This window comes from Panthera uncia (genome assembly GCF_023721935.1).
Source record: "Panthera uncia isolate 11264 chromosome B3 unlocalized genomic scaffold, Puncia_PCG_1.0 HiC_scaffold_1, whole genome shotgun sequence".
Lineage (NCBI taxonomy): Eukaryota > Metazoa > Chordata > Mammalia > Carnivora > Felidae > Panthera > Panthera uncia.
In genome coordinates, this window is record NW_026057582.1 from 103,780,482 (window position 1) to 103,792,786 (window position 12,305).

Genomic DNA, 12,305 nt, shown 5'->3' on the forward strand with positions numbered 1-12,305 from the left:
GAAGCCTGTTAGATAAGGCTATCCAGAACACAAAGAACCCTAGGAATGTGAGCAGCCCATACCTAGCTCCTCCTTTTCTGGCCCATTCGCCCCCCTGGTTAAGAGCTCAGCGTGGCGATGCAGGGCTCGGATTTGTTGGGCACCAGTGGTGAACAGGCCTGCCCCGCCCCGAGCGGCTAGGCTCCGCCCCTGAGCCCCGGCCCTGTGCGTCCCGCGGGGTTGATCACGACGATCCCACTCCTCGTTCCTCTGGAACGTTTTGCTCGCGGCGCTATCTCTCTATAAAGTTGTTGTTGCGGCTTCCGCCGCGGGTGGAGAAAGATGGCGTCGGGTGGTGGTGGCTGTAGCGCTTCGGAGAGATTCCCTCCACCTTTTCCTGGCTTGGAGCCGGAGTCCGAGGGGGCGGCCGGGGGGTCAGAACCCGAGGCTGGGGACAGCGACACCGAGGGGGAGGATATTTTCACCGGCGCTGCTGCGGCCGTGAGTTCGCACCCTTCGGGGCGACCGGCGGGCGGGCGGGCGCCCCAAAAGGGAAGAGAGGCTAAGCGAGGGTCGAGGAGGCTGGGCAGAGTGGGCCCGGCGAGACCTTGCGTTGGTGACGATGGTCGTGGTTTGGGGGCCATTAATGAGTGCCAAGATGTAGGGGCCTGACTTCCAGGCCCCTGGGGCGGACGGTGAGAGGGGTGTGGTGGCTTCGCCGAGGTCCCTGACAGCTAAGAGCTGCCCAGGCCGGCATTTAGCCCTGACGTGTGGTGACCCCAAAGACCCACGGGGCTGTTTTGTGGTGGTTTCCTGTCGGCTTGATTTAATAGGTCAGCATAAGGGGATGGAGTGCAGACTTTGCTTTCCCCTAACCTTACTGCTCCTAGGATGAATAGTGTTATCTGGAGTGATTCAGGATGGCGACCCGCCCACAAATCCTTTCATTAGTTCAGAGCAAACCGATGATTACCAAAGGCCCGTTCTGGGTCTAGTTTATAAGAGTTAAGTTGACTCCTGATCTCTAAGGAAAATCCTACCAGAACTACATAGACCGCAAGCTTTGTCACTTTTAAAAGGATGTATTAAAGTGCCTAAGTACCTTTGTGGGATCAGATTTGTAAATGTGAGGAGGAAATGGTATCTCCCTTCGTAATATCCAGGTTTCTTGTAAGAGGTGTTGGGAAAAACTAATCTTTATATGTGGAATGTGGAAATCAGTAATCTGTTCTGGAACCATTGGAGATGTTTGGGGCTGTTTTATAAGAATACTGACTCATACCACTTGGGACAGTTCGTTCTAGTTGAAAATTTCGGTAGTAGGTTTGTGAATTTATGTATTATTCTATCTTGGATAATACTTCTCTTCATAGTAGCTATTCAGTATATGAGTGACTAAATAAAACAGTGTTAAGTTCTTTATGCAGCACGTGTCTGAAAAAGTTTGAAGTTTGTTTCATTTATGTCAGAAAGGTTATGTTTCTAGGAAATATCTTTGGTGACATCTTTAGAATTTTCCCTTTATATTCCGGAATTAAATTCATAATCCCAGCTCAAAAAGTACTTGTTGATGCTAATATAACCACTTAAACTATCTAATGAAGTCTTTGTTATTCTAAGAGATAACGCTTTCTACTATTTTAGTCTTTCTGTATCTCATTTAAAATAAATTTTTGGTCTTTTCCTTTAGTAATTCTCCCATAAGGTATCGAGAACAGCTCCTGTTAATAACTGCTGGGATGGTAGACAATCCAACCGAATATCTGAAAATAGAAACTCTGATATTGAAAGTGACTGGTCACATAGGCAAATGATGATTTATTTTGCAAAAAGGACCCTGGAAGGGTGATAGTTATTTTCTAAAATGTTGAAGAGGTTAGGACGTAATTGATATCAGATTACTTTACAGAGGCACGAATACTTCTCTCTTGTAAGACTGTTAAAGTACTTTGCCTAATTTCCAACCAAAGAGAGGAGGAGGGAGTCAGAATGAATTTGTTCTACCACAGAGAGCATAATTATTTTTAGTTAGATCTTGATCCAGGAAAATTGAGTTGCTGAGGAAACTAAAATGCTACTTGTAAGCCATTTCTTGAGCTGCCTTTTCTGATGTTAATCTTCAGAAAGGCAAGACTCCCAAGATTCCTCACTGTTTAAACTGTGACTTTTTTGTTAAATAGTCATTAAATACAAATTATATTCCAGTAAATGTTTTAGTTGTGAGCCAGTGTGAGAAGATAGGGGATTGCCTGTGTCTTAAGGAATAACATTGAAGAATAAAATAAGAACAAGGGCTTTGAAGGCTGATTAAAATCCATCCATGGGATACCTGGGTGGCTCAGTCAGTTAAGTGTCCAACTTCAGCTCAGGTGATGATCTCACTGTTAGGGAGTTTGAGCCCCGCATGGGGCTTTCTGCTGTCAGCGTAGAACCTGCCTAGGATTCTCTGTCTCCCTCTCTCTCTGCCCCTCCCGTGCTCAAGTTCTCTCCCTCTGTCTCTCTCTCAAAAATAAGCATTAAAAAAAAAATCCATCTAGATTATTACTTGGGCAGAGTACTTAATTACTTTGTATGGTTTCCTAGCCTGTAAAATGTGAGTAATAGTAGTATTTATGTCCACCATTGTGAGGATTAAATTAGAATACCTGTGAAATAACTCATGAAACAGTTGAACATTGGAAACGGTAATTACTCTAAGAATCAAAAAACCAACAGAATCTAATAATGTATTAGAAAAGTTACATATATAGTTTATCAAAATCAAACCAGTAATAAGATTGATTTGATTAGCTAAAAGTCATCAAAGAAGGCACTTAATGACATCAGTAGCATCTTATTAAATTTACCTTCGTGGTGTGTTTTGTTGTGTGTTGGAAGCAAAGGAGGAGTATTAAAAAATTGGGAAGGTGAGGCGTATAAAATTTAAAATAATTTATGGTAGGCATGTAATATCCTGGACAGTGATGTAACAGCTGCTGTTGTTAATCATCCCATCTGTTCCTTTTTAGAGCCCAAGAGGTTTTGTTAATACAGTAATAAACGTATGATTTATGATCAAAAGAGTAGCCCATGATACGCATTTCAGAATCTGCAAACCAGTTACTAATGGGATAGACTGGAGTAAAAAGGATTATTAACACAAATCTGAAATCATTGTCTTAAGACTGAAAACCAGCTGGGAAATATCTTAAAATGGTTCTTAAGAATACCTAAGACCTGAGGCGCCTGGGTGGTTCAGTCAGTTAAGTGTCCAACACCTGGTTTCAGCTCAGGTCATGATCTTAGAGTTCGTGAGTTCGAGCCCCATGTTGGGCTCTGTACTGACAGCTGGTTGGGATTCTCCCTCTCCCTCTGTCTCTGCCCCTTATTTATTAAAAAAAATAAATAAAATTTTTTTTTAATTTTTAATAAAATAAATTGAAAAAGAATACCTAAGATCTTATCTTCCTTCTTTCTGCTCCTTACTTTGCGGGCCTATAAATAAAAAGATCTAAAATTCTAAATATATTAGCTGAATGTTTGATCGGACCTGAATCTAAATATGTATCTTTTTAATTAAAACTTTCTTAGCTCTGGGATAAGATTAATTTTTCCTCTTACTAAAAGGAGACAGCAATTTTTGGCCCTCCTAAATCTTAATACTATGTTAAAAAGACTAAATGGCATACATATTATTATGCCTCATTTAACCTCATTGGTCTTACTTCTATACTTCTAAAACTGAAGGATAGAATTGAAGCAAGTTTTTTATTTACCGTCCCAGGAGTTCTTATATGCCCATCTCTTTTTAGCAGTATGCCGGGGCCACAATTAGATCTACCTTGTAAATGAAGAGAACTGTGGAGATTTTTCTCATGTTAAGAGGAAGGAGGAAAACATAGATAAAAACTTCATTTCACATTGTGGCCAAATCTGGTAACTACTTCTTACAGTGATCCATCAGACCAATTAGAATTTTTTCCCAATACTCATATTCTTGCATTGAAACCCTAGTAATTACAGAAATGGCTAGGAAGAATAAAACAGAATGAAGGAATAGCAGGAGACTTGAAAAGTCATATATTGAATAACTAGTCTTTGATTAATCAAGACTTATTTACATATTCTCTCTGGTATTTAAGACTAAAGAACATTATAACTCTCATTGGTATTCAAAAGTCATGGATAGCAAGTGGTTTCTGACTGACCATGTTTCATAGACTATAGTGAATTACAGAACTGTAAGTTGTGTATTAACATTTAGACAGGAAAAGACATGTTATTTTTAGAATCCAGCCCTACATCTGTGATCAATATGTATCCTGAGGGAGAATAAATCAGGGCTTTTTTACTGTATGTAAAACATACACAAAATTTACCGTCATAACCTTTTTAATTATAGTGTTCAATAGTATTAACTATACTCACATTTTTATGGAACAGATCTCTAGACCTTTTTCATCTTGCAGTTCTGAAACTCACTACCCATTAAATAAAAACCCCCCTTTTTCCCCTCCCCCAAACCCCAGGAAACCACCATTCTATTTTCTGTTTCTATTAATTTGACTACTTTGAATAATCTCATATAAGTGGAGTCCTGCAGTATTTGTCCTTTTGTATCTGGCTTATTTCACTTAGCGTAATGTCCTCAAGGTTCATCCATGTTCTAACATTCATCAGAATTTCCTTTTTAAGGCTGAATAATATTCTATCATATGTATGTATATACCACATTTTGTTTATCCATTCATTCCTCAGTGGACATTTGGGTTGCTTCTACCTCTTGGCTCTTGTGAATACTGCTGCCGGAACATGGGTATGTAAATATCTCTTCAAGACCCTGCTTTCATTTCTTTTAGATATATACCCAGAAGTGGGATTGCTGGATCATATCGTAGTTCTATTTTTAATTTTTTTTTTTTTTTTTACTTTAGAGAGCAAGCGGGGGAGAAGGGCAGAGGGAGAGAGAATCCCAAGCAGATTCCAGTTCAGCATGGAGCCCGACACAGGGCTCAACCCCACAACCCTGAGACTATGATCCAAGCCGAAGTAAAGAGTCACACACTCAACTGACTGAGGCACCCCCATTCTTAATTTTTTGAGGAACCTCCCTACTATTTTCCATAACATCACTGTTTTACAATCCCCAAACCAGTCTATTTCCTTTTGTATGCTTATAGGATAACTTCTTTAGATCTGGACAGAATTTGGTAGTTTTAACTAAAAGCTCTAAGGAGATTGGTAGTTTAGCTGGCTAATATTTTAATTCTGTTCTACAAAATACATGGTGGCTGTTCCCAAGGATGTAACATGTTCTCAGTAAATTTCTTGATAATATCTTTATTATTATTATTTTTTTTTTTTTAACATTTTTTATTTATTTTTGGGACAGAGAGAGACAGAGCATGAACGGGGGAGGGGCAGAGAGAGAGGGAGACACAGAATCGGAAACAGGCTCCAGGCTCCGAGCCATCAGCCCAGAGCCTGACGCGGGGCTCGAACTCACGGACCGCGAGATCGTGACCTGGCTGAAGTCGGACGCTTAACCGACTGCGCCACCCAGGCGCCCCGATAATATCTTTATTATTAATCAGACTTAATGTATGTAACAGTATTTAAAAAAAACTTTTTTTTAATATTTTTTTAATGTTTATTTTTGAGAGAGAAAGAGACAGAGTGCAAGCAGGGGAGGGGCACAGAGAGAGGGAGACACAGAATCTGAAGCAGGCTCCAGGCTCTGAGCTGTCAGCACAGAGCCCGATGTAGGGCTCGAACCCACGAACTGTGAGATCGTGACCTGAGCCAAAGTCAGATGCTTAACCAACTGAGCCACTCAGGCTGCCCCTATGTAACAGTATTTTTAAATTTTTTCTTAATGTTTTTATTTATTTTTGAGACAGAGAGAGACAGAGCATGATCAGGAGAGAGGCAGAGAGAGAGGGAGACACAGAATCCGAAGCAGGCTCCCGGCTCTGAGCTGTCAGCACAGAACCTTAAGCGGGGCTCAAACTCACAGACTTTGAGATCATGACCTGAGCTGAAGTCAGATGCTTAACTGACTGAGCCACCCAGGCTCCCCATAAACAACAGTTTATTGCTTAGTTTCTTTAGTTGATGGTGTAGTTATAACAAATAGTCATGGATAAGTGTTCCTCTAGTGTATAGTATTTTCTATAGGCATGTTGTCTCAAACACTTGTTTTTGGAGCTAACATCACGTTAGGTGGTCATATTTGGCACTGAAAGATCAGTAGTTGAAATTCCACATTTTTGACACTGATCTGATACATATGTTCTTGAAAAAGTCAGCAACTGGTGTTATATCCAGATATTCGTTTTTAATGCTCAGCTCAAATTGTAAGCAAGTTTTACTACTACTAAGTTTAGATTTTCTTGAAGTACATAGAATCATTGATTTCTTGATCGTAGAATTGTACTAGCAGTTAACCTAGTTTTCAAGGTGATGCAGGAAAAACTAACAAAAGTATTTACAAAGCAGTTTTGGAGATAGAGGGACGAGAGAAGACTTTTAAAGATGATTAATAACTTAAAATGTATTTGAAATTCAAGTTTGGGGCTTATGAGAGAAGCAATAAAGGTTGCAGTCAGACTTCTGGTTTCTGTAGGGAGCTGCTGCTCCTTTGCTTATTCAGGTGTTAGGGTAGTTCTTATGACATAGCCATTTGTGATTTTTTTTTTTTTTTTTTTTTTTGGTTGGGAGGGGAGAGAGGAAAAAGAAACTCCAGTTTCTCTTGGTACTCAAAGCTTCTCCGTACTCTTGAGTAACCGTTGGCATAAATAAATGAGTAGTTGACAGTTACTAGAGCAAGTAGCCATAAGTATCTCATCTCCAGGAAAAGCCTGTTGCTCAACTTTTTCTGGCTTATTCTCTTGCTTAGTCAGATGGACAGCTGGAACTTCATTCTGCTTTCAGAGCACATTTGAACTGAGTTTGCTTTTTCAAAATAGAAGTTAATGCACTCATTAGAACTCTGATCCTACAGCAGTTTTCTGGGCCCTTCTAAGTTATGTTAGCTTGAAACGCAAAAAGTTTAGTAGGGAAATTACACCAGAAAATTCAGTTGATTGTCTGTAGCTAAATTTTGATAGACCATGGTATGCCCTTTCACTTTGATGTCTCTCATTTTCCCCACCCTTCTGGCTTCCCCTTTTTATTTTCATAGTCTTAGAGGGACTAGCTCAGAGGTTCTTTACCTTTTTTGTGTCATGGACCCATTAGTCTGGTGAAGTCTGTGGATCCATCCTCAGAATGTTTTTAAGTGTATAAAATACATAAGATTACAAAGGAAACCAATTACACAGAAATGCAGTTAGCAAAAGCTTAAAACAATTTTATATTAGTAATGTGATTTTTAATGCTTTATGTAGTAAAATCTAAGGATAGGTATAATAACTACCATAATTTTTTTAATGTTTATTTTTGAGAGAGAGCAGGGAAGGGACAAAGAGAAAGAGAGGGTGGACAGAGGATCCCAAGCAGGCTTGGTGCTGACAGCAGGGAGCCCAAAGCGGGGCTCAAAGTCATGAACCACAAGATCATGATCTGAGCCGAAGGTGGATACTCAACCAACTGAGCCACCCACGTGCCCCACCATAATTAATTTGTAAATAGAGATGAGCATAAATGATATTTTGGGAACTTTAATAACTAATGTCAAATAAAATTATCTGATTTCTATTAGTTATAGTCTCAAGTATTGCTATTACTATTATGGTTTGTTGCCTATCTTTGTAATTGAAGATAATGCTCAATTTCAGGTAGAGGTTAGTGAAAAGGAAATTGTAATTTTATCCCCATCTAAATTCACAGATACCTCCTGAATTCCCCTACTTTAACTCCTTCAACTGTAAAGGGGGTAATATTGTGGTATCATTTGGGTTAATCAAATATTTAATCAGCTTGTAAAGTAAGATGCACTCTGTTCCCAAATCCAATGGACAGTAAATTCCATTCTCCCAAGTATAGAAGCTTTTACAGCATCTGTGCCATTTTTGAAACATGTGGAAGTGGGTATGGTAAGTAAAATAATTGCTGCCTCCCTAAGATGTCCACATCCTAATCCCAGAAGCTGAGAATGTATTAGGTTACAGAGCAAAGGGTGATTAAGGTTGAAGATGGAATTAAGGTTGCTAGTCAGCTGACCGTTAGGTAGGGAAATTAGTCTGGGTTATCTGAGTGAGCCCAGTGTAATGACAAGGATCCTTTAAAATGAAAGTGTCAGAAAGTGACTATGGAAAAAGAGTACCTACAGAAGAGAGGTACAGAGAGATGCAACCATTGTTGGCTTTGAAGTTGGAGGAAGTAGGCCATCAGGGAAGAAATGTGGGTAGCTTTTAGAATCTAGAAAGATCAAGGCCACAGATTCACCCCCTAGAATCTCCACAAAGGAATACAGCCATGGTAACACCTTGATTTTAGCCCAGTGAAACCTGTATTAACTTGTACAAAACTGTAAGTTAATAAATTTGCATTGTTTAAACTGTTAAATTTGTGTTGCAGTAGGGATAGAAAGTGAATGCGCCGTGCCACTTAGCTTGTTTTTCCATGGATGCAGAGGTGGTAAATGGATCAGTATTTCATGCCAAGGTCTTCAGGGGTGACTTTTAAAGACTTGATGATTGCCCTGTTATGTGGGTGTAACTTCTGGGCATAGGTTTTTCCTAATCATCCTTGCCTTGTTACATTAGTATGATCACACGATTCTGTAGCTCTACCTTGCCTTACTAAATTATTAATTTTTTTTTTTTGCCAGAAAATCAGTACTGTAGTTCTCCAGAAGCACAGTTACCTTAGCTTTTAATTTAGATTCGACCTCTAAATGCATTTGAGGGTTTTAACAGTACTACCCTTTTGGGGTCTCTTGAATAATGCAAGGCTTCTACATGGAGCAAAGAGCAGTTGAGCAATATAAGGAAGAATCACAACTGGTTAACCTAAAGGGAAGTTACCAGAATCATAGTAGTACCTTTCAGGACTGAATGACTATGTCAGCTGTGGGGGATAGCAAACCCAGGTCTGTCCTTCCCTGAGCTGAGAACATTGTGGCCTGGCCTCATGGTTTGAGGATGGTAATTGGTGAGGAATACCTGTTTGCTCTTAGCACAAGTGCTGTCACTGCAGATCTTTCTAGTGCCTCTGTGAGAGTTAGATTAGGCTGTCTGTGTGTCTTGTAATTATAAACAGAAGTACTTGAACTTTTAAACAGGAGTATCACTGAAATGACCCGATAGAATTAACAGCCTAAAGGAGGCAGCAGGGGTTGGATAGCCTAGCCTAGGATTCTGTCACTAAAGAAAGAATGCCTCCTTTATTTCAGAAAAGGAGAAGGTTGGGGGGATGGGGAGGTAGGCAAGGCTGTTGTCTTACTTTACTAACTATATCACAACCATACTGTTTTCATCACAGAAAATAGTTGTATCTATTGCCTAGAAATTTAACCCCCTTCAAAAAGATGAAGTGGCGCCTGGGTGTCTCAGTTGGCTAAGGTTAAGCGTCCGACTTCGGCCCAGGTCATGAACTTGCAGTTTGTGAGTTCAAGCTCTGCATGGGGTTCTGTGCTGATAGCTTAGAGCCTGGACCCTGCTTCGGATTCTGTGTCTCATTCTCTCTCTGTTCCTCCCCAACTCGTACTCTGTCTCTCTCTCAAAAATAAAGATTAAAAAAAAAATGGAATGTTTTGTGATTTACTGACAAGAGGTTTTTAAAATATGAATTATAAAGCAAAGCTTATTTTTAGTATTCATTTTGCAGCTCAGCATAATCAGTGTGCCTCTCGCCTCCCTCAAAATGAGTCCTTTCTGAAATTATAATCTTGATTCAAAATTAGCTTTTTTTTTTTTTTTAATTTATTTATTTATTGAGAGGGAGGAAGAGGGAGAGAATCCCAAACAGGCTCCATGCTGTTAGTGCAGAGCCTGATGCAGCGTTTAAGCCCACAAACTGTGAGATCATGACCTGAGCTGAAATCAAATCAGACCCTTAACCAACTGAGCCACCCAGGCACCCCCAAAATTAGCTTCTTAATGTAAATTATATCTTAATAATACTGATTAAAGATTAGACTTTTGGGGTGCCTGGGTGGCTTAGTTGGTTGAGCGTCTGACTTCTGCTCAGGTCATGATCTTGCCCTACATTGGGCTCTGTGCAGACAGCTCAGAACCTGGAAACTGCTTTGGATTCTCTATCTCCCTTCCTCTCTGCCCCTCGTCCATTCACATTCTCTCTCTCTCTCTCTCTCTCTCTCTCAAAAATAAATAAAAACTTTTTAAAAATTTATTGAAAAAAATATTAGACTTTTAACCTTGGGCATAACATATGAAATGTGTTATTATGCCCAGGTGGGTATTTATTTTGATGACAAGCTGTTATTATAGACCCTAGTCTCATGGAAGACTTGTTTTCTGTTAACAATTCTTTGTGAATGTGGGATATTATGTCCATTTCTTATCCTTAAAAATAGGTCTCAACTTTTACTGAATCTGATTTTAAGTACAATTTGAGAATATTATGCCTCAAAGGCCACCTGGGTACTGGTACTCCCCAGCCTAAAGAAATAAGCTTAGTTTGTCCAATGCCAATCCAGATCATTCAACTGAAATAAATTTGGTAAAGCCAAAAATAAAACAGATACAAAAAGAGACAAACTTGCGTGCTATATGATATACCCGAGAGAGGGTTATGTAAGAAACTTAAATAAACTTATGGATACTTATGTAAGAAAAGTGTACATCTGACTAATGTTGACTTAGCATGGAAAAATGGGCAAAGAACATCAAGACAACAAGTAGGGTTCAAATGGCCAGTAAACACATGGAAACAAGGGTTTTCACCAGAGAGCACCTAGGTGGCTCAGTCTTAAGCATATGACTTCAGCTCAGGTCATGAGCATCTGGTTTGTGGGTTCAAGTCCTGCATCGGGCTCTGTGCTGACAGAGCCTGGAGTCTGCTTCTGATTCTGTGTCTCCCTGTCTCTCTGTCCCTCCCGCACTCACGCTCTCTTTCAAAAATAAACATTAAAAAAAATTTTTTTTAAATAATTTTCACCAATCAGCCTGGCAAACAGTTTTTAAAAGAGAAAGAATTTGGAGCGCCTGCCTGGCTCAGTCTGTAGAACATGTGATTCTTGATTTTGGGGTTGTAAATTCAAGCGGCATGTTGGGTGTAGAGATTACTTAAAAATAAAATCTTGAAGAAAAATAGAGAGTGCTAAATGTTGCTGGGGGTATGACACTTACACGTTGTAGGGGAGGGAATATAAATTGGTGGTCTTTGTGGAAGGCAGGTTAGCAGAGCCTTTGAAAATGTTATGTTCAATAATTCTACCTAAGAATCTGTCCCAAGGATGGGCACCTGGGTGGCTCGTTGGTTGAGTGTCCAACTTCAGCTCAGGTAATGAACTCATGGCTGTGTGTTCAAGCCCACACTGACAGCAAAGACCCCACTTCCGATCCATTGTCCCTCTCTCTCTGCACCTCCCCTGCTCACGCTCACTCTCTCTCAAAAATAAACATTAAAAACAATATATCCCAAAGAAATAATCAAATGTGGACTTATGTATAGGGATGAGTGTCATAGCATTATTTGTGATGATAAAAACCTGTAAACTGTAAGTGTCCCTCCTTAGGGAGATGACTATGTTGTGGTATACCCATACAATAGAGAGTTAAATCACTAAAAGTGCGATTTTTGTTCAACTCTTGATGACGTGAAAAAATGCTCAAATGGTGCGGGGTGGGGGGGTGGGGAATACAAAGCTTTACACACATAGAAGATTAATTTTGTAAAAGAACTGCAGAGGAAAGAATAGGGTAGCAAATACAGTAATCAGTCTGTCTTCAGCTTTCTTTGAACTCAGCTGGAAGTAGTTTGATTTGGGGGATGGAATCCCAGAGTATATCTGAGGAGTTTTCTATTCTCACAGGTAGTTGTTACCTAGCATACCTAGCATACTTGGAGCACATGTCTTTGTTTTTAGCACATGTCACATGTCTTTGTTTTTAGCTCATGTCACAGTTCTAGTCAAGTGACTTATGGTTTGGGCTTAAAAGGGGATCTGGGGGAGGAAGAGAGGCAGGCAGCCATGCTCTGGTTGTCTTTGGAATGTTCTGGGTCTGTCTTTTCTGATTATTATAAGGAAAGGCAGGCTGGTGTTCTAACATTGCTTCAGAAACTGTTCTTAGTGTTTAAACTTCCGACTTTAGATGAATCAGAAATGGAGAGCTTGTTTTATTCATCTCCATATCACAAGAATGTGTTAATCTAGGTGTTTTTTTTTTTTTTTAAATGGCTAAATTCTAACCTGTGCCTTTCCTGTTGCTTTAGTCTCC

At 39.8% G+C, this 12,305-nt stretch overlaps 1 protein-coding gene across 3 annotated transcripts in view; it reads left to right on the forward strand.

Moving 5' to 3' along the window:
• Positions 1–12,305, forward strand: part of SNX1 (sorting nexin 1) — a 41,054-nt gene that overhangs the window by 1,355 nt on the left and 27,394 nt on the right. Inside the window, exon 1 of one of the 3 annotated variants that reach the window (XM_049611740.1) lies at positions 208–480. The exons of 1 other annotated variant lie outside the window; for it this stretch is intronic. In XM_049611740.1, coding sequence (XP_049467697.1) covers positions 322–480 — 159 coding nt within the window. In that variant the 5' untranslated portion in view covers positions 208–321. Of the gene's footprint in view, positions 1–207; positions 481–12,305 lie in introns of those variants that run through there. One more of the 3 variants, XM_049611738.1, reaches the window with a different exon arrangement.